The sequence below is a fragment of the Ananas comosus genome, linkage group 13 (genome assembly GCF_001540865.1).
Source record: "Ananas comosus cultivar F153 linkage group 13, ASM154086v1, whole genome shotgun sequence".
Lineage (NCBI taxonomy): Eukaryota > Viridiplantae > Streptophyta > Magnoliopsida > Poales > Bromeliaceae > Ananas > Ananas comosus.
Genome location: NC_033633.1, coordinates 9,270,993 through 9,294,205, shown reverse-complemented (window position 1 = coordinate 9,294,205; position 23,213 = coordinate 9,270,993). Strand labels below are relative to the sequence as shown.

Sequence of the window (23,213 nt, the reverse complement as noted above, 5' to 3'; positions counted from 1 at the left end):
CTCAATCAAAGGCAAAGAAAAAATTTAAGACATTAATGACACTCAATATCTTGTCCATGACTATTAATAGGCGCGTTTGAGATTCAAGTCTATGTTAAATATTAGACAAAAGAGTAATTTCTGACATAATATCAAGGATTATCTTGAAATTTCAAATTGGAGATTTTAACTAACTTATACAATGCCAATTTAAACAGTGTTATTGGCTTTAATCACTGTGAGTAATGTTAAGCCAACGTGAATTGCTGTATTTTATATAGACCAATATCATATTGTTTTGTGATTAATGTCTTATGTGATACTCTTACCAAAAATTTTTCGAACAAATGCTTGACTAGCCAAAAAGCTATCTAACAGTCTTAAATCTAGTTTTACGATATTAATTGATACCTGTCATGGTTAAAATATTATGTTAAACTTTACTTGGTTTTTAGCTATATATATTTTTTTACTTAATTTTATTTTATCAAATAATTTTAATTGTTTGTGAAATTTAGAAAATTTAAAATTTAAATTTAAATTTCTAAATTTAGAACAAAAATATATAATTATGATTTTAATTTGAAATTATAATATGAAATTTATAAATTTAACAATCTAAATATAAAAAGTAATATAGAATTAAAATTCAAAATTAAAACATCTAAATTTAAGATTCAGAAATTAAAATACAAATGTTTAATTTTAAAATTTAATTAGACCTCTGAAATTTGAAATATTGAAATTTGAAATTTGAACTTTAAACAATTTAAAGTTAAAATTTAAAATTTAAAAATTAAAAATTAAAATTTATAATTTATAATTGAAATTTAAAATTTAGAATTTGAAATTTAAAATCTAAAATCTAATAGTATTCCAGCCTAGTTCTATAGTAGAGTGAGGCTACTATGCTTTTGGAAGCACGGAGCCTTCCGTGCTTCCAGGTCATTTTCGATGTTACGACTTTCGAATCGTCGATCGGCTCTATTAAACTTGATCTAGAGAATTTGAAGTACCTAGAAAATAAATTTTATGATTTTTCGATATCATTTGCCTAGTGATCGAAGGGCTCAAAATCAATAATTTTAATGGCTATAGTGAGCCGTTTGCAAGTTTAACGGTGTAGAAATATCCAAATCACTTGAAATTTTGATAGAAAATTCTTTATACTATATAAAACAAGATCAATATCTTTAATCTAAAATTTTAATGTCATATTATCACGTTTTGTAAGATTTTTATTTTCAGCCGTTGATTTTGAGCCCCTTCGTTCACTAGGCAAATAATATCGAAAAATCATATAATTTATTTTCTAGCTACTTCAAATACTCTAGATCAAGTTTAACGGAGCCGATCGACGATTCGAAAGTCGCAACATTAAAAATGACCTGAAAGCACGGAAGACTTTGTGCTTCCGGAAGCATAGTAGCCTCACTCTCTCTCTCTCTATATATATAGTTGAGCTGGAATACCAGCCTAGCTCAACTATATATATATATATAGAACTAGGCTGGAATACTATCAATAGCATCAAGCTATTGGTGCTATTAATTTTTTAGCTCTTGGATTGAGAAATGGGCGGTTAGGATAATGTGGGCCCTCTAGGGTTAAGTGGGTGGTTGGTTGAATAGTATAATCTAACGGGTAAAAATAATCATAGGGTTAAATCTAACAGTGGAAAACNAGGCTGAAATGATTAAGAAGATAGATCTAATGGTGAAAAACTCGATAGCATCAAGCCCTTGATACTATCGATAGTACAGTAGCTGAACTCTCTCTCTCTCTCTATCTATATATATATATATATATATATATATAGTTGAGCTGGAATACGTACTATCAGTAGCAAATGGAATACATTGCCACCATTTGTTTTCGATGATAGAGCCTCCAAATCAAGATCGGCACAGTTGAACATGATCTATACCACTTGAAACATCCGGAAGTCAAATTTTATATATTTTTCAATATTGTTCTCTTATCCATCAAATGGATACAAAAATAAACAACTAAAAATAAATATCCTTTAAAAAGTGATGATATGAGTCGTGCAATCAAGATCAAGAGTATAGATCTTGTTCTAAATAGTTAAAAAATTTTCTAAGCAAAATTCAATTGATTCGGATATCTTTACGTCATTAAACGAAAAAACGTCTCATATCGATCATTAAAATTATAAAATTTGAAATCCGTTGATCATTAGATCAATGATGTTGAAAAAATTTAAAATTTAATTTTTAGATACTTCAAGTGATTTAAATCATATTCAATAATACCGATAGTCGATTTGGAGGCTTCATCATCAAAAATAAATGAATGACAACGAAATTCGTTTGATACTAATAGCATTCCCAGCCCATCTCTCTCTCTCTCTCTCTCTCTCTCTCTCTCTCTCTCTATATATATATATATATATATATATATATATATATATATATATATATATATATATATATTTCTTGCCACATTCTGCAAACAGAAGAAAAACAAAACGATAAATAAAAACAGCAATTGGTTTTTTTTTTTTTTGGATCATGTAGAGTGACATAGGCAGACCCAACAGTCTGCAAGGCCCATTGCTCTATTTCCCTTTTCCCTAACATCAGCACAAGCAAAAATTAGAATATTATTTTTTGAATTAAGCTCCTATACGCACAAAATTATTAGTATTTCTGAGTTTTTGATCGTGGGATAAAAATTTATAGGGTTAGAATCATAATAATCTTCTTAGAATTGAATGGGCGGTGGGTAAAATAGAATAATCTAAAAAATAAAATTGGTCAAAAAATAAAATAAAATTTAACAGTAAATAATTTACAAGCAAAAATATTGAGTGTTTTAAAAGCAACGTAGCCGGACTCTTATTATTATTATTATTATTATTATTATACTCTATTTCGTGCTCTATTTATAGAAGATAAAACACAACACAAACTTCTTATTCTCAGAAGTCGAAGAAGAAAGAAGAAGAGGAAAAGAAGGCGAGACAAAACGGAGACGAACACGACCACCACTCACCAAGAAGAAGAGAGAGAAAGAGAGCGGCTCTAGAGAGAGAAAGAGAGAGTGTAGAGAGAGAGAGGAGATGGACGGAGGAGGAACCACGGGGAACTCCTCGCCGCCGCCGCCTCCCTCATCCCCATCTTCGCCCGGTACAATTAATAATAATACTAATCATAATAACGATGCGATTTCTCGTTTTATTTTTGATTCACCATTTTTTTTTTTTAAAATTCATGGTAAAATGTATCAGGTCACCTCACTAGAATCACATGAATGAAATTACTCAGATCGATACGAGTAAAAGATAAATGCGGATCAGAGAGAGAAAACGAAATTCGCTTTTCATTCATTCAGCTGAAAAAGGAGTTACAGAACAAAATTTTCAATTTAATCGACCGAAATATCGCTTAAATTATGTTCATGGGGGATCCATTTTCGCCTTCTTGTTCTTCATGTAGTGATATATTTATTTATTTATTTACTTATTTGTTTGTTTATTTGAATATTGATTTATTTGGGATGATCTCAGGGCGGCGCGGGGTGCCGTATGCCGTCTATCATTTCTCTACCAGCGGCGCTGCTGTCGCCGTCGCCACCGCCATCACACATCCATTAGGTTTTCTTTCCTTTCTTTCCCCAATTTTCCCTTCTGAATTTCGAAATCGATGTTTGCGCTGATAATACCAATTGTAGGAGCTAGTGTTTGATGTGTACCGATTGTCGAAACTAAGGATACATATAACATATGCATCGAGATAGAAGAGAATGAAGAGCGGAAGAAAGAGTCATTTTTCTTGGCTTAAAGGGGCCAGTATCTTGCTCTGTGGCGGGAGACCAGGTTGGGCCCAATCACATTCGAAATGGCGTGAGATTAGGTTGGACCGAGTCACGTTCGAAGTGGCACGAGGCTGGTTGGGCCGAGTGAAAATCGAGGCCCGTAAGCGCTATGTCTGATACTTTAAATGAACTGATTGCATCTTTCAGCTCGAGCTTTTGGGATTAATAGTTAGTGCCAACGATCTGACAATGTTCTCAAAATTCAATTATCCGATCCTCCCTTTCTAGACTCAAATATAGAATTTGGCATCTCGAATCATAGACCTGCGCCTAATTTTATGGATAAATGAAGCCCTAATCGCAGTTAATAAATCTAATTGATTAGATACCTTTCTTCTAACTTTGACTCGAAGTAGCTAACCAATTGGACTCATATTGGAGCATGCATCGGACTCTTAAAAAAAGAGTACTGGGAGAAAGATAAGGCTGGGCTTGATTGGATTGGGCTGTGTTTAAATTCATCAATTTTGTGTGATTCAGGTGAGATAATGGTGGCGAATGAATGATGACAACCTCCACATGTAGGAAACATCTAAAATTATTATAATCTAAAATGAAATGGTAAACTATTGTAATACCTTCATCGGTTGATTTTTTAAATAGTACTTGAGGAATTCTTGTATGATCTCTGATTTGTTCATAGAGACCATTTGTTTTGTTATACTTTGGCGCAAAGTTACTCTCATTCGTCACGTATAAACCTCTTATGGCGGTTTTGAGTTAGCTCCTTTAAAGATCACATGAAGTAATATCATTTTTCAAGCATATGTCGTGCATCGTAAGTTGGAATTTGTTCTTGAATACATTATATTAAGCTGAAAAACAACCAGGTTATTTTCATGTATACACTACATGTGCGCAAACCAAGAGAGTTATTTTCTTATATATGTACGGCATAATTTTGAACATGCAGATGTTCTCAAAGTTAGACTTCAGATGCAGCTTGCTGGCCAGAGAGGAAACTTGGTTGGGATGGTATCCACAAGCATTTCAAGCTTTCTTCTCAAAGTGATTGAATTGTTTTTTTTTTTTTTTCTGGTCTCTATATCTAACTGGTATAATATTCATTAACTTGCAGGGAGGGATTTTCACACAAATGGTAAAAACTGAAGGAGCTGGAGCACTATATTTAGGGCTCGCACCAGCACTTACTAGGTCTGTACTCTACGGTGGTCTTAGATTAGGCTTGTATGAGCCTTGCAAATATACTAGTGAATACTTGTTCGGTTCTTCTAACTTTGGCATGAAATTTGCATCTGGAGCTGTTTCTGGTGCACTTGCGACTGCATTAACAAATCCAACAGAGGTTCTCAAGGTGGGGTGCTATCATGCACGCCTTTAGCCCTATTATAAACTTTGAATTAATTTAGTGGTATTTGTTCTAAAGGTGAGGCTGCAAATGAATTCAAACTCCACAAGTAGTCCCATTAGAGAGATGCGTAAAATTGTGTCAGAAGAAGGGATTAAAGCACTTTGGAAAGGAGTCGGTCCAGCAATGGCCAGAGCAGGTTGTCTTACTGCATCACAAATGGCAACATATGATGAATCCAAGCAGGTTGTTATGTTTATGGTTCTTTATATGCTTTCAAACATTTAACAGAACTTCTATACATTTTTTACATCTGGGGTTTTATTTCACATTAACGTATAGTCTTTTTTATATAGGCCTTGCTCAGGTGGGCACTTCTGGAAGAAGGTTTTCATCTTCATCTCATGTATAGGGATTTCTTGGTTAATCTTTTGTCTTTTTAATACATAAGTATGTGCTGAAGTTTAGTTTGATCTAAGAACTAATGGGACTTGGTGTCTGTGTGAAGCGCAAGCTGCATAGCTGGGACAGTAGGAACTCTTGTAACAGCACCAGTGGACATGATCAAAACCCGATTAATGTTGCAGCGAGAATCTAAAGGAGTTAGAACGTACAAAAATGGATTTCATTGTGCTTACCAGGTATTACTCTTGTATACTAAAAATGCTACCCTTGTTCATTTATGAGTAGTGTTTTCTTATAAGTAATTTCTTTTCAAGTGTGAAGATCAAAGGTAATAGTCTGATGCTGGTGAATACTTAGTGTTATCGTCATGATAATTGTCTTTCCCCCTATTTAAAAATGTGGTTGCATTTTCATTATTAAAATGCCGTTAGATATTGAACCATCACTTCATTAATAATTATGACAAATTTATAAGCTGCCTCACTTATAGCCACTTATATTTCTGAGTCGGCAAGTTTATTCAAAATGTCACTAGTTTGTTTCTTCTTCTCCACTATTATTAATAAGGGGTTAATTACTTTCCATAGTTCCTGTAACCAACTCGATGAGCAGCTCTGCAATATGTTAGCAAGGAGCATGTTGATAGATGCTTGTTGTCCTCGGCCCAAAACAAAAAAAGGTAGCTTTATTGTGACACCCCAATAGTCCCACATCGGATAGGAACAAAATTGTAATAGAGTATAGAAGAGACCATGGACCCTAGTAATAATAACTGGGTTTAAGTATTTTGGGCCGGTGGTTTGGGACCGAGTTATTATTGCTAATAGGTCGAGTCGTTATAGTTGGTATTAGAACCGAATATTAGCCGGAAGTGTGAAACCTAAGTTCTATGCAGGACGAAGTGCTACAACACGGATTTGGTAGGAGCCATCTCTTGAAGCCGTTGGAGCTATCTCTAGAACCTCATATTGCCTAGTAGTTCTAGTTTATATGTCTGTGATCGGATTTGAACCTGATGAGGGCGTCACGGTCTAAACGGGGGGATTTATTACACCCCAATAGTCCTATATCGGAATGGAACGGGATTATATTTGGATATATAAAAGACCATGAACTTTAGTAAAAATAACTGGGCTTAAACATTTTGGGCCGACGGTTCGGGTCCAACAAGTTATTGTTGCTAGTGGATCGGGCCTGCAATATTTATTGAGATAGAAATGGTTGGCGGAGTCGAGGTTAGGAAGAGAAGATGCTTTGCACTGCTTACTGTGCCTTTAAATCAATCTTGTGCATTTGTTTTTTTGAAATTTCTATCTAAATGCCCTCAGTTGTTTGATAAGTTTTTCACCATTGCAAGGTGTATTCTTTGAATTATGATTGCATGACATGTTTGAGGAAACAACATTTGTCGTACAATATTGATTTGAGTAGTTATGGCTTAATTTAGTGCTATTTTCATTTACTACGTTACACAATTTGTTTTTATCAAAGATACCACCATATTATTATATTTTATCAATCTCTACACTGTACTGTATTATTATATTTTATCAATCTCTACACTATATTATTATATTTTATCAATCTCTACACTATATTGTTAATTTATTTTTGTTTCTCTATCTCGTACTATTTTCTTTTTTCATTGATATCACTAAACTATTTTTTTCTATCAATTTCTACATTATCGTTAACAAATTTATTGTTTTAGACAAAATCTAACGACTTTATTAAGAGGCACTAGTTAAATAATAGAAAAAAATGTAAAACGAATCTCCATGATAGATTCACTGAAAGTTTCTATCAAGTTATTTTTAACTATTTTTTACAATTGTTATTTTTGTGTCAAATGAGATAAATATATGCTCTGCAGCTTCTACCAGTATTTTTTAATGGTTTTCATCTAAAATTATAAATTAATTTCTTATAGTTGAGGGATTGAAAAAAAAAACAAAAAGGATAGTTGTGGTGCCTTTGGGAAAAAAAAAGGGTGCAACATACAAAGTGCAAACTTTGCTAAGTACAACATAGTACAGTGTTAATAAGATAATAGTTGTTGTGATTTGAAATGAGTAATCATGTGTAGGTCATTCTCGGCACCATGAAGGCTGGTAATAATCTGAGTTTTTATGACTTTGTTGCATCTTGTTTTTCTAAGCATGTCCAATTGTTTGAGGAAGCCTGTTATTGGTCTTTTCAGAAAATTGTCAAGCGACTCATTCAGCAATATATAAATGATGGTATTATGCTTTGACTAGATATGGATTTCTCAGATGATTCTGTAATGCTACCTTGCATGTCACACCACATTTCAGCTTTTGGTTGTCATCTGGAATTTGTTTTGCATTGTTATGATTTTACAAAGCAGATGTTGCTTGTGCGAGGATTAAAAAGTATTGGCTCTGGAACATTGTATGGTTGTAATTTATAAACTTGTCAACTCAAACAACATTAGTCAATATTAGGTCTATGCTTCACTAGATCTCAGTTTGGTGAAACATTGCTGAGTACCCGTATGTAATGAGCAACATTAGATTGAAATTTTCTTTTGACAACCTATCTTGCTAATTTCTTGTTCTACTCGGTGATCGTTGAGGACTAGAATTGTTGGAATTAACACTACTAATTCTTGTGAACGATTTTTCATCTCTAAACATGATTAATCCTTTTTTGAATTCAGGACTAGGATATTATGTTGTTACAAATATTCCTCTTATAGTTTATGGTCTTTAATAACTCAGCTCCTAATCCATATTCCTTTTGTCGTATCGCAATATTTCCAGATAGTGCTAACAGAAGGTATAAGAGCAATTTACAAGGGGTATGTACACAATTCTTCATTTTGTCTACATTCAATATCATTTATGCTATTAGACCGTGATTTTTCCGACCGACCTTTGAAGCTTATGATGTCAAGCCTTGTTACATGCTTGATCTTCTCAACCGGGTCCAAGTTGGTTTTATTAATCTACGTACATCACATGAATGTGTTGAAAATAAACAGTGTCACAGTGAATGAGGGTCCTACCAATTTGCATTCTGTAGAGGGAAATTTATGCAGCCTTGTCCTCATTGTCTGAGGGATTATATGAAATGTTATTTACTTGTATGGACTCTGGCCAGGGCTCAACTTTTGGACTAAGTTATACCTTTCAATTCATTACGATGATTATATTAAGTATGTATATTTAGAAATACTAAGAACACAATAATATATTTTCCTTCAAATCCAACCACAATTTCCTTCAAGAAGACCAAATAGGAAACTTGTAATCTGCCACGAGGAACAGAATATGAGATCGATTTCATCATTGCCTCATCTATCAATTAGGTGGCACAAGTACTCACCTCTTATCCTAAAAGAAGTTTAGAAAACAAACATTGCAAATTTTACGTGCTATTAAAACTTTGAAATGTGCCTACCATATTTGCTTCTAGTTATAAAATGTGCTTACCATATTCATTTCATACACCACATGACAACTCAACTGCAAATTTATAATCTTCTTCTCTTTCGTGAACTACCTTGGTTTGACAGTAATGACATGTTCCTGTTACTCTAGAGAAAGCAGTTCATCTATGAGGAGATAATTGTAACTTGTACCCTGGACTTTGTTGAATAATTTTGGATGAATTTTCAAATTTTGAACCATTTTTAGCTCAACGATTAGTTGTTTTACTGGATTTATGTTCTGTAGTGCTTTCAGTAGTTTCAGCATTTGTAATTGAACAATAAATATTCTCCATCATTTCCTCTCTCATCCTTTTGTTTGGTTTCAGGGGGTTTGCGACCTTCGCGAGATTAGGTCCGCAGACAGTTGTCACATTTATTGTATGTGAGAAGCTACGGGAACTTGCAGGAATAAAAGCCATCTAGTCTTTTGCCCTAACATTATGAGATGCTCTGCACTTCTGCAAATGAAGAGCTGCTTGATAATTCGTTCTCTCTGTTCTCAGCTATCCTCTTACAAAAGGAACAACACACAGGGCTAATCGTATACTTTCATATTTTCTTTGCCAGTTCCGTCAATCCAAAATTTTTTGGGTACTTTTTACCAATTTGACAATTCTATTCGATTTACAATTGTACATTCTAAATTGTCATAGAGAAATACATTACAGAACATTTTCCATTGGCTTTGATTTCGTTTAAAGCAGAGCTATCCTTTGAAGAAGGACAGGAGCACATGTGAACGCTTAGAGATTCTGAGGCTGTCGAAGTGATAGAAACTTCTATAACGTGAAATAAAAACAGTGCTTTAACGTAAGGTTTGTTTGGCCCTGCTTCAAGATACAGTATTAGTTGGTATAGTGTTGTTTAAGTATTGTTGCTAGTAGAAGCGCTATATTATTTTTTTTTTCTCCTATTTCTCTACTGGCAAAATGCACTAAATTGAATGTTTTGCTTTTTGATCTTTGAATCCCATTTCACCTTTATAACAAAAGCTCTGGAAGTTTCTTTGTTTGTAAATGCCTTACTAGATATGCTTCCATGGATTTAATCATCAAGTTGATGCTCCAATATGTTTTTCTGAAGCTTACTACTTTGCTTGACTTGGAATATCATCATGTGATGATGACTATGTAACATTTAGGTTTGCGGCTCTCTCTTTCGTGCACATACCCAGCCCAATGGATATTGGGGATTAAATGTCCTAAAATACACGCATAAGGGAATCGACCCTGACCTTCAGGATAACCCTCATACACACCAGTAAAGTTAGCTGCTAAGTGTAGCATTTGAAACTGTTGTTCTGTGAACCATGTGGTGCTCTTTGTAATGTTTGTCTGACCTTACTTTTAAAACTACTATTGTGCTTTAATAAATAGCAGTGACATTTGACAAACAAAAGGTTTTAAGTTTTTTCTGTAGTAAAAATTTAAATGACATTTAGGGTTCTAGAAATCGCAGCTCTATTTTGAGAATCTGCTTTTGCTCCAGTCGAAAGTACATTCTGAGATTTGTGGAGCATCTGGTTGTGCTTACTAATTCCCAAGATCAGTTCCAGTGGTTAATCAGCAGAAAGCAACAACAAAGAGGATCAGCCATATACTTATTCATATTCTGAAACAGTTCTATCAATCCACAAATTTTTCCTTTATTTTGGATATATTTGCACCAATTTTGAGTTTTTAGTTAATTTACAGTTGTACATTCTAATTTGTCAGATGTATTTTCTAATCTGTCGAAAGAAATACACTGCAATGTTTTCATTTGAAATTTGAAGTAGATCTTATGTAGTGAAGCAGCAAGAGCATTTTACTGCACCTCAAAGAAGCTGGGGCTGTTAGCCTTCTTTGAGTCTGACATTTAAATGCTTGTCATAAGCCTTTGCGTAAATATTTTTGACTGATTTAGAATGCAATGTTATGGTGAGTTTCAGCTTTTAGGCCTGTTTGCATGTTGGAATAATTTATCCAGTTGTAGCCTATTCGTTACGAAGATTTTCTTGTATGATTGGAACTGTCTGTCTCTGTAATTTGGTTGAATGCATATTTCACCTACTCCGAAATGCTCTTCTAAAGCTTACTGTAAGTCTTTGCTTAAATATTTTTGACTGATTTAGAATACAATGTTACGGTGAGTTTGTAGTTTTTAGGCCTGTTTGCATGTTGGAATAACATATCCAATTATAGCATATACAATATGAAGATTTTTTTGTATGATTGGAAGATAGAAGTTAAACTCTTTAAACTGTTTTTGTCTCTGTAATTTGATTGAATGCATATTTCACCTACGAAGTGATTTATCTTATTCCAGAAAGATCACTTAAAGGCTGAATATGATATTTATTCTAGACATTTGAGTACATTTTTATCTACCAAAATACTAATACTTTTTTAGTTAATTGAAGGGATATACTGTATAAGATGTTTACACATTCAAACAGGGCCTTAAGGTTTTAGTGCCTCTATTTGCAGCTTGCTTTAATTCTAAAGCAGTTGTGAACCATTTGATGCTTATCCTAGTCGCCGTTTAGCTTGATTTGTTAAACAAGTATTATTTGAGAAACAGTAGTTAGTTAGACATTTGGCAAACAGAAATGCTAGAGCTTTTACTAGGGCAAAAGTTGAAACGAGCTTCATGACTTAAAAACAGGTCCATTTTGAAGCTTACGCTTTCATTTGCAGCGGAATGTTTGTCGCAAGATGCCAGTGGAACAGTTATCAGTGCTTCAAGAAATGACACCAAAATTTTGCTTTTGTCTGTCAGTTGTTTGGATAAAAAATTAATCAGATTCACAGATTTAGCTGAACTGCAATTTGAGGAAGTACTTAAAACACTTTTCCTTGGGCAAATACAACCTGGCCTGTCAGTGAATTCTCTACTGAAAGGCGCAAACGAGCAACGAATTTATTTCAACGAATTTGTGGAAGGTCGGCGTCGACTGCAGGATGCTGTGATGCACCATCTTAGTTCTGTTGACAATGTATGCATTTCCAGTTTCTGATATGCTTAGAATGGTTTTGATGCCATGCTTGCACAGTTGCACTGCATCTGCACAACAGAAGCTGGAACTGCAGTTTTACAGTAACCAATTAAAGAGCCTGAAACACACTCATGTAAAGATCTCATGATGTTGGAATCAGAACAAACAGGAACCATCCAGAACTTTCAGACTTCCATAAATAATTTGGAGCCACAATGGAAAATTCATCAAAATTTTGGTTTACTTCGTGGTAAAATAACAGACCATAGCTCAGAGGCTAATTTCTTATTTTTCATCACTAATCCACAGAGTTGCCAGCTGTTCAGTCAGTGTCACCAAATCCGAAAATATTTAAAGGGCTCCGTCTTATTAACAGTACACGAGTACATATGAATTCCGTGATACAGTGTATCCTTTCTTTCGGTGGTTAATAAAGATGAGGAAAACAAAAAAGAAGAAAAAAAAGATGCATACACAGTAAATTGCAGTATTCAACTCTTCAGCAATATATAATCAACAAATATACATCTCAGGATAATGTTAAAATCAAACAAAAATAGAGAATATTCATCCTCAAGTGATTTGTCATCGTAAGATGACGTTTAATTTATTTTGCACAGCTTCTCTAACGCTCCACTGCAAGCAAAGAGTTAGAAGGATCAGTGATCGAAAAGCATATTTTTGAAGCGTCTATTTGTGATTAAGTCGTTGACAGACAACTTTCGAACCTGCAACTGGTTGATCTCCTCATCGGTAAGCGAACGTTCCATTGACCTGTACGCGATTCTGTAGCAGTGGCTGGTCATACCCTTCTTGTTCGTAAAGTTATCAATCAACTTCACCTGCGAGTATCCAACACTTGAGATGAAGCAATCTCGCTTCCATGTAGGTCATATTTTTTAATACAAGCTTCAGGCATTTACGTATAGCATGCTATCTCTGTAACGCAAGTTCAAAAGTAAATATGCTTTTGAGTTTAGTAACATTCTCTATATTTAAATCTACAGGTAAGTTTTAACTTGAAGTCAAATCATGCAAACCCTTCCCTCGATACCTCTAACTTAGGTACAACAACGCAACTCCCAAGGTAGCGCATCCCATTACACAGCATACACCCCAATACTTCGACATAATATCCCAAAAACCAATGATCTACTTTCCAACTAAACTACCCAACAAAGGTGGGGGAAAAGGAAGGTAAGAGTTGGGACACTAGCAGCAGCAACAGAATTTTCGGATAAAAGAAACTATGCTTTGCAAACCAGAAAGGGGTATTCTATGCTATGCTCAGTGCACTGTTACATGTGCATAAAATATTTATATTTGCACCATTCAAGGGTGTATGGTGAGATTCCCGCTGCCAAGGTTAAGTCGGGAGGATCTCATGCTACCTCGACCAATGGAAAGATTTCAAACTCTACGTGGACGAATGGTTCGGGAGGCATGGCATTATCCAAATCAATATCCAGGTTAAACCCCGCAAGATATATTATATCAATTTCTTAATGTTCAAGGTCTCATAATTTAGAGGTATAAGAAATGCCCATGAGAATTCTCTCAAAAATAAATAGAAGGAGACTTTCTCGAGCATTTTTCAAAGGCTGATCCTAGTGAAGCATTATGCTGCTCAATAGGTAGGTCCAGAGAGAAAATGAAAATGTTTTCACAGCTGACTAAAAGAATACATAAATAGGCTAAAAATCAACTACAATTACTTTTTGCAAAATGTCAAAACTTAATGCAAGAAGAGCAGAGCTACAAATAGCATTTGAAGTACTACCTCCTCCACAAGGTCACCAGCGATTCCTCTCACAACTTCACATAAGTTGTTCTCCGTGAAGGCATCGCTGATCCAAAAACTCATATCCTTGTAGCAAGGAGGATACTGCAATAAGAAATTTGGTTATCAGATGTTTTATAGTAGGACATAATGTTGGTACAAGCAACAAGATAGCAACAGCCCTAAATATTGGAATCACATAATCCGAAGTGGAATGTAACACGATGGGATATATTGTGAATATTCCTATTTTTTAATCCGCTATCCGTCTTTTAAGAGCAAAAGATAAATCTCGATTTTTCTTCAAAACCTTTCATCTCTGGTGAACCTCTAAGTAGCATATGAACAGAGGTGAAATTATGAAAAAATGTAGCTACAGTAAGCAAACTTGCCTTATTTTTTACAAGAAAGCACGGGTTGGGGTACCCGAGTTTGTCTCAGTTAAGCTTCACTACATTAAGCATATAATCCATAATTAATGGGAGTACACTTTTCTAAATTATTCTAAGGCTGCAGCAATTTCATGAGTTCATTAATGACATTGAAGGTTCATACTAATCTAAAAAATTATTTGCAATTATATTGCATGAATCAACAAGCTTTTGATTTCGATCGAACATGAAGTAAAAAAAAAAAAAAAAAGATAAGATGGGTCATTACAACTACAAAGATCAGATCAAGCCTGTTTGAAGTGAAACCTAACGTGCCATTATTAGAAAATTTCCATTAAGGCTGCGTTTGGTTTGGATATAAGTAAGAACTGCTTATTTTAGAGATAGGTACAAGTTCAGGTATAAGCAGGAATTAGACCAATTTTGTATTTGGATAAAACTTGGGTTGTTCTTGGGAATAAGGTAAATAGTATTTGGATGGTTAGATTGGAACAGGAAGAATAAGAGTTATAATTTTAAATTAAAATTATTTTATATAATTAATTAACATCAAAATATTACTTAAAAATAATTTAACAAATTAATACATTTATTATCTATGAATATTGTATAAGATAATAAAAATATATTAATTAATTAATTAAATATAAAAAATAATTTAACTTTAATTAGTTAGTAATTATTTTAGTTAGATAACTAGTAAAAAAAATTAATTAGATTAATAAAAATTTAATGGTTGATCAATATAAATATTAGTTTATAGATAAACATATTAAATTATTAATAATTAATTAGCTAATTAATTATAAGTAATAAATTAATTAATTATTTTATTATTTAAGCAATGGATAATAATTTAAATATATTAATTAAATTAATTAATGATTTAATATCTTAATTAAAATTAAATTTAGGCTTTAATTAACCTTGTTCCCTCTTGGGAACAAGCTTGTTCCAGGGAACAAAGTGGAACAGCAATTCCAGCCTTATATCAGATTATACCAGCTTATTCCAAAGACTTGAGAACTACTGTTCTCGAGTACGAAAATTTTCATTTGGGAACAAAATGGGGAACAAGGGCTTATTCTCCCGTGTTCCCAAACCAAACACTGCCTAAGAGTTGCTATAAATCTAACTCGGATATAGAGTATAACATACGATCATAGGTTCACAAAACAAAACTGGTTTAGTTTTCCCACATTTCAAAAAGAAAATAAAAAGGAAAATAGCACTGCATTTACTTTTCCAGCATTACAAGCAAGTAGGAAAATCAATGTATGTTTCTTCTTATATAAAACAATTTTATACGGATGTGATGTAAATGTTTTTCCCCAGAAGATTACTACCACAACCCAACTAAAATATCACTATTTGTAACTGTATTTATGGGTTTTCCACACACGATCAAGCGATGAAGCTCATAGTGCTTACCTTTGAGAAAGACTTGAACTTGACACCCAGCTTGCCCTCTGAGAACTGTGCAAACATAAAAACATGGGTAAGTTCTTAGTTAAAAGACAACAAAATGAATGCAGACAACTACAAAAATGAAAGAGAATATAAGGAATGGGCACATATTGCTCAATTGCATCCATAAAGCGTCTTGCAATCATGAAGCAACAACCAAAATATGTACTATAGATGCAAGATATGTTCGCATAGTTTAGCATTTTAACTTGCATTTTTGAGCTTCATGATAAAACCCTGTGTTTTACCACTTGTGCAAGAAACTTTTTTATCTCAAGCTTGGTTACACGGACATAGGCACAGGGACAAAGAAGATGGCACAACTTGGACACAGCAACTCAGCAACATTGAAGGATTTAGGACACAGACACAACTAAGAAATGGCATACAGCTATAACTTTTATGCCTATTTCACAACATATATATAAGCATAATTACTTTATCAAAGAAGAGATTAGGCAATTTTAAACTTCATAAACAAGTGATTCTTTTGAGTTAGGTTAATTATGTTCGACAATATGATAATCTGCAAATGATTTATTTGAGATAAATTAAAAAAGACAGGTATTTAAACTGATCTTATGAAGGAAATTTAAGAATCCACATAAAAGCATTAGAGGAATTTTCTCTAAGCATACAGTTACTCTTTCCTTAATTTCCTTAAATCATAATCTATGTAAGCAGTATTTCATCATGTAAAATAGTGATGACTGGATTAAAATCAGAATTCCTGAATTTTCATACATTTTAATTTTCAGCAGGAGATCATGGAAATGTGATAAAAGTATGCAATGAGAAATTGGAAGACCAGCAATAGAACTTCAGAAGCAGATTGGGTCAGCCAGAGAAAAACCAAAAGATGAGAAGGATCAAAAACAAAACTAATAGAAATGATGCGGCTGCTTGTTAATCTTGATATTTACCTCAACAAATTGGTTTTAGAATGATGGCTAAAGAGATATAACAGAGGATTTATCTTTAGCTCTGATACAAAGATAAGAAAAACGACCAAAAGGTAGACAAACCCATAAAACCTAGCAGATAGCGAAATTGTATCAACTAATATTAACAATATAAGCACTTTTTAGAAATCCAAAATATATGGTTGTAGTAAGGATTGCAAGAGAATGAGACTAGCTACTCATGAAAAGGAGAATGAAGTTAGCTATATAAGCTGTAAAGTCAACTTGGAAGCACCTGTGATGTGAATCGCTGATCATTTGACCAAAAAAGTCGAATATCCGGTATATCAAAGAGAACCATCGCTAAGCGTTCCAACCCAAGTCCAAAGGCCCACGCGACATGATCCATTCTTCCATTTCTTTTTAAAATCTCCTGCTCTGTAACTCCACACCCTAAAACCTCCATCCATTTTTCCTGCAAAAGTATTATGGATGCACGAATAAGATTCAGATCACACTAATAGGGATAAATTAATTGTCAGATTCAATAGAAAGAATCAACAGATTGAGAAAGAAAATCAAATAAAGAATTTGCTATCAAGGGATACTAGCTTTTCACAGGTCATACTATAGCAAACAGATCCAAAAGGATGTATCTATTAACTGCATTTATTGATTATTAAAACAAATTAAACTTAAGGTTCATATTTTGAACTTTAAAGTATAATCTTGCAGAATCAATTTAATTAAAATAGCTATTGGATCTAGGAAAAGATTTAACAACATTTTTAAACTCAGTATAGACACCATGTCAGCCAAAAATACAAGTTTTATACCCCTTAATTAGCAAAAGATACACTTTTAACATTATGAACCACCTACTGGTAATAGCAATATCAAATGAACAATAACAAGGTCACCCCAATAAATCCGAGCCTCTCTTAGAAGCAAAGCTTTGGCTACTCTTCCTTGCATGTAAGCACCCCACTACAAAGAGGACTTTACCATTTTAGAAAGCTCCAAGGACAAAGATACTTTACACATTTCAATGTTATCTCTGGCAGAACGATTAGTCGTCGTCATTTAAGAGCAACCAAGCAGCTCACGAAAGCATGTACTAAGTCAATATTAAACATTCTATTTAACTTTAAGTATATCTATTTTTGTCGATATATTTAATCCTTCCAAGAATTGGTTATCTGAAAGAAAAGCACTTACTTTAGACCTAAGGAGCTAACTTAGAAGGATTTCTTTAGGGCTCTTTTGACTCAATTACTAAAGAAAATTTACCCTTTAGTATTGCACCCTAACTGAAAAGGAATGTAGCCCATGTCCTTAATGAAAATAGTTTGAATCTGCTTGAAAGTATCCCTACTTTTTTTTTTGGGTATGTTTATATGCCAATAAGGCAGTCAAAGGCTAGTGCTTAGACCTCTCATTCGTCTGTTTCAAATAGGTGAGATTACTCACAATGTTAATATCCATAAGCAGGTAGAGAATGGAACCATCATAATGACACAGTGAGTTCATTAAAAAAAGCGATCTCAAAATCGACCATACATAGCAAGGAAAAACCAAAAGAGGATCGGAAGCTAGTTTCAGTAGATGCACTGCAATCAGAATCTTGAGTGCAAATAGGCTGATCCTCTTCCAGCGCATTGCAATGAGTTACAATCTAAAAACCCTAAAAGAAAACCAAGCCCATTAAGTTATAAGCACATTCTGTATCACCAATTAGCATCTTCCTTCCTTATATTTTTTGTATTAATAAGCAGATCATACTATCATAGTTAAGCCAAAGAGTTAGCTAATAAAAGTGAAACATCTAATTGAATTTCTACGCTCAAATATAAAACATATTTTATTAATATAACAAAATGCCATCTAGCAAAGTAATACAGCCTGCAAAATGGAGAAAGCAAATGGGCAATCTAACTTTTTCTTTTTTTGGAGAGGGGGCACATAACTAATAAGAAAAATATGACAACTCTTCAAACAGGAAAAGTTGAATCCCCGACTTAGAAATAATACCATCTCAAAGACATAAGATGAACTTTAGGAAATTAAACTAGCACCATCGGGATGACACATCTAGTAACAATTAGATACAAACCTGAAAATATATTTCCAGTTCAAAAGATGGATTTGTGAATGGAAAGTACGTGTCGACCCAGCGCATGTCCACAGCGCCTGAACATACATATACATGTCAGCCTGAGATTTCAGGTCAACAGGTTCTACAATTTAGAAATAATATTTCTGCACCAGCAATTAGTCAGCAAATAACTTTTCTCTAGAAGAAGTTTACAAGCATACCAAAGAGATGTTTTGCTAAACCCTCCAACGACTTCTTCAGGTCCATGGCTGCATAAGATGTTCCATCCATTCCAGAACCCGCCCATTCATCAGGAGAAAAGACACGAAAACCTTCCATCTGCATGTGCAAGAACTAGGGAGAATAAGTGCTCGTTTCACCTAGTTCCTGGAACAGCCTTCTACAGTAAAAAATAGCAGCCGGGCATTTGGCCAATAAAATAATCAGATCTTTTGCTACGTCAGTACACTGCAATAAGCTTTTAAGTCACATAAGCTTTTTGCTACAGTAAGAACTGGTTGGCCGATTTTATTGTTTTACTGAAAAAGCGGCTATTGACACTTTTCGGCAAACAACTCTACATAACAACAGTTTTGCAGCAGCTCCAGCTACGCCAAACAGGCCCTAAGCAAAAGGAAATGGACAGCAGAAGTTGGACAAGACCTGATGAAAGACGGGATAATGAGTTGAGTCGATGGAATCTCTACGATAGACATCCCCCGTCACAAGAAAATGGCTGTGCCCTTTCCTAAGCAGCTCTGCTTGATGAGCACTTGTGTGACACCTCAAGACGGTTTGAGCATCAACGTAGTACGTGTCGTTATAACTCCTGCTAACATGATCAGCAGGAACCAGTACATCATCAAAATTCTGCAGCAAACAGCAACCGATTGTCTATCAACAGTGTCGAGAAACAAGATTACAGCAACCAGCTAAACGAAAAGCCACAAGTTTTAATCAATTCATAGAACCACAAAGTTTGCGGAATAATCATGAGCATCTGACAAATACTGTGTCTATGGAGATCCAAAAGGACATCATCATTTGCAAAAATACCTGCTTGACAGAAACAATGGGGCAGAGGTCATCAAACTTGGCAAACTTTGCGGGGAAATTGGTGTCAAAGTAATCATAAATGGTGTTCTTCAAGATCCCAATAGGGTGGTTGTCTCTCCGGTGGAGCTGCAGCCCAATCTTGGAAAAAATCGAGTCCGGCACATTGTTTGCGGGATCACTCTCCCTCACCACATCTAAACACAAGAAATTGAGAAAACTAGAATCCAAAGAACACCCACCAAACAAAATGTGATCTTTTGCGGAAACAATGAAGCAACATAGCAAAAGAAAAGATATTTTTGCCACAAATTAAACAAAGTACAACTTTTTCCCCAAAATAGCAGGAGCACTACATCGCACAACGAACGAAGAGGAGAAAAGCAAAATCTAAAGAGTGAGGAGTAAAGCGAAAATGCGATCTTTTGGGAGAACACGAGTGTGAAGAGGATTCGTACCGTCCTTGGCGATCTTGACGCCGCCGATCTCGAGGAGGGCCGCGAGGGGGAGCTTGGATCTCTTGTGGGAAGGAGAAGGAGAAGGGGAAGGGGAAGGGGAGGAGGAGAAGGGGAAGGAGAGGAAGCGGAAGGAGGAGAGGGAGGGGGAGAGGGAGTGAGCGGATCGGAGGAGGAGAGAAGAAGAAGAAGAAGAAGAGATTGGAGCGAGGGGGCGGTGATGGGTGGAGAGAGCGCGAGCGCAGCTTCTTTGGATAAGCATTTTTCGCCGCTACGGCGTAGTAATGCGATTGCGCGACCGTCGACAGGGGGGTTTGTGGGCTTTGTGCTACAGCTAAGGGTGTAATGTTTTTTTTNTTTTTTTTTTTTTTTTTTTTTTTTTTTTTTTTTTTTTTTTTTTTTTGGGTCAATTATATATAGCTCCATATAAACACATCCTGCCAGCAATCAGAAGAGTTACCGACCGTCCCCAGCGCACGTGGCAAAGAACTTGGTAGTTGGTACCCGAGATTTCAAGTTTGAATCTTAATTGATTCATATCTAAGTTTATTTCTAAATAAAATAAACGAAGCGGGTAGCGTGCTACCTATCTGTCAAAAAAATAAAGAAAAAAAAAAAGCAATCAGAAAAGTTGTAAGGTGAATAGTGCTTCACGAAATAATTAGATCACTTTTATGTCAAAAGAGTAAAATTAATATTTAATTTATTTAATACTTGTAACAACGTAGTTATTTATGTTTATAATATTTTTTTTTATACAATTTGTGTATAAATTCTATTTTTGTTTGTAATATTTTGAATTGTACCGATTATGATGTCTTAAACGGAGAGAAAAATTATGTTGGTTTGGCGGTCTGGGACACGCGCCTGTGCGGGCTTTTTCTACCTATTTGGGGAAGGAACGGACCGAACGGTAGGGCGTGATAGACTAAGGTGGTACGAATATATTTTTACAAAGTTTAATTTTTTATTTTTATTCCTGCAAAAATCTAATGATATTTATATTTACTCCTCTGATTTGTTACCGTTAAAGCACTGTTTATTTTTTAACAGCAGTTAAATAAAATGACATTTTTGTCTTTACAAATATTATCTCTTCAAAAGTTCTAACTGTTAGAATTATGCAGAAATATTCTCCCAAAAAAGTATTTTATCTAATAATATAAAAGGGATAAAAAGATCAATTTAACTTATCCACTAACCAAGGTTTAGTATTTTACTTATGATTAACTATATTTTTCTAACGGATCCTAACAGCAGAGGTATATTTAAAAGGGATAATTGCCTATATACCCTTCATGCGTTCGGAAATATCCGATCTACCTCTACTTTTTTTTTTCTTTCTAAAATGCCCCTTATATGTTCCACCGTTATTCCAAAATACCCCCGCAGTTATCCCCTGTTAGCTTAACTCGGGTTAAACATGGGTTAAATCTATACTAGAGTTAAAATCTAAACAAAATACCTATTTTGTCCCTACCTTATTATACTAATCCCTAAGATTATCCTCTCTTTCTTCCCCAACTTGGTCGCCACCACCGGCCGGCTCCTCCGCCTCCACCTCGCCTCATCTCCTCCTACACCTCCACCTCCAACACTACCCCTCTCGTCGCTCTCGTCGACCTCTTTCACCGCTGCTCTCATCGTCGCCGTTGTCCACCTCCTCCGCCGCCTTGGCCGGCGCCAGGAGCAAGAGGGCCGCAACGACGATCCCATCTCTCGCCGTTCTCGTTGTCCTTCTCCTCCTCCGCTGCCTTGGCCGACGCCGGGAGCAAGAGGGCCGCAACGCCATCGGACCCCTGCACGCCCTCTGCTCCGGATCCAGCTGAAGGGCAAATAAGAAAAGTATTTGCTATATGAAAGGCATATAAGAAAAGTTTGTTACGGTACAAGGGTATATTGGAATGGGCAAAATGGTAATTTTTCAGAGATAACGGCAGCTCACTAACGGAACTTAACTCCGGGGGTATTTTAGAAAAACTTGGAACATAAGAAGTGTATTTTCAATATTAGCCTTCTAAGAGGGGTAAATAAGAAAACCGGAAACTTTTCAGGGGTATATAGACAATTGCCCCTATTTAAAAATGGTAGAACTTTTGCAAGAATAAAAATAAAAAGTTAAAGTTTGTAAAGATATATATCTACAATTTGATATGTTTACATAGAGCTGTATGCAATTAACCTTGTTGTTGTTGTTGTTGTTGTTGTTGTTGTTGTTGTTGTTGTTGTTGTTGTTGTTGTTGTTGTTGTTGGAGAAACACAATTTGCTTGGGCCACTCAGCTTTTATAGACATTTTGTTTATAAAATTAGACCTGAACGTTAAATAATTTATCGTATTTTCAAATAGAATAAATTATTTATTATTTTTATTAATTTTATATATTTTTATATTTGAACTTCAAAAATTATATTATATTAAACTCTAAAAATAATTCTAATGCTTTGAAGAAAGCGGTGAATGATTTGCCATATTTAAAAAGAGATGACTTATTCACCGCATAAATCTAATTTTATAAATAATTTTTTTAAAAGGCTATTTTTATAATTATAATATTTTAAAATCTATTAATAAAAGAAGTTGTTAAAATTAATGGGGTGATTGTTTATATACCCCTGAAAAGTTTCCGACTTTCCGATTTACCCTTCTTAGAAGGCTAATATTGAAAATACCCTTTCTACGTTCCAACCTATTTTTAATATACCCCTAGAGTTAAAATCTGTTAATTAACTCTATTATCTCTGTAAAATTATTATTTTGCCCTTTCAAATATACCCTTCCACCATCACCGACTTTCTTATTTGCCCTTAAAGTCAGGGGCACAAAAAGTATTTTGACTTTTGGTCTTTTCTAATATACCTCTCTACCGTCACCAACATTTCTTATTTGCCCTTAAGTTAAGGGCAAAATTGGCATTTTAATTTTTTTTTAACTGTGGTAGATGTTTAACTCACGTTTAACCCAAGTTAACTTAACAGGAGATAACTGCGGGGGCATTTTGCAATAACGGTGGAACATATGAGGGGTATTTTAGAAAAAAAAAAGGAGTAAATCGAATATTTTCAAACGTATGAGGGGTATATAGGCAATCATCCCAAAATTAATC

The 23,213-nt window shown here is 34.6% G+C and overlaps 2 protein-coding genes across 4 annotated transcripts; one reads left to right on the top strand and one right to left on the bottom strand.

Annotated features, from left to right (window-relative positions):
• LOC109719582 (mitochondrial substrate carrier family protein ucpB) lies at window positions 2,891-10,923 on the top strand. Of its 3 annotated transcripts, XM_020246350.1 has the most exons (11): window positions 2,891-3,131; window positions 3,512-3,598; window positions 4,733-4,794; window positions 4,898-5,134; window positions 5,207-5,374; window positions 5,485-5,534; window positions 5,637-5,769; window positions 8,317-8,354; window positions 9,314-9,578; window positions 9,692-9,802; window positions 10,476-10,923. In XM_020246350.1, exons 1-9 carry the CDS (start codon window positions 3,065-3,067, stop codon window positions 9,408-9,410), a joined length of 939 nt encoding a protein of 312 aa, XP_020101939.1. In that variant the 5' UTR covers window positions 2,891-3,064; the 3' UTR covers window positions 9,411-9,578; window positions 9,692-9,802; window positions 10,476-10,923. The 3 variants fall into 3 exon arrangements, with proteins under 3 accessions (XP_020101939.1, XP_020101937.1, XP_020101938.1); XM_020246348.1 differs by having other exon boundaries at window positions 9,314-9,797; XM_020246349.1 differs by having other exon boundaries at window positions 9,314-9,802.
• Window positions 12,295-20,424, bottom strand: LOC109719608 (phenylalanine--tRNA ligase, chloroplastic/mitochondrial). Its single transcript, XM_020246381.1, has 10 exons — window positions 20,112-20,424; window positions 19,657-19,850; window positions 19,264-19,470; window positions 18,822-18,939; window positions 18,619-18,695; window positions 16,801-16,980; window positions 15,568-15,612; window positions 13,745-13,849; window positions 12,693-12,806; window positions 12,295-12,600 (listed from the first exon to the last, which is right to left on the bottom strand). The coding sequence occupies exons 1-10, from the start codon at window positions 20,368-20,370 to the stop codon at window positions 12,550-12,552; spliced, it is 1,350 nt and encodes a 449-aa protein (XP_020101970.1). The 5' UTR covers window positions 20,371-20,424; the 3' UTR covers window positions 12,295-12,549.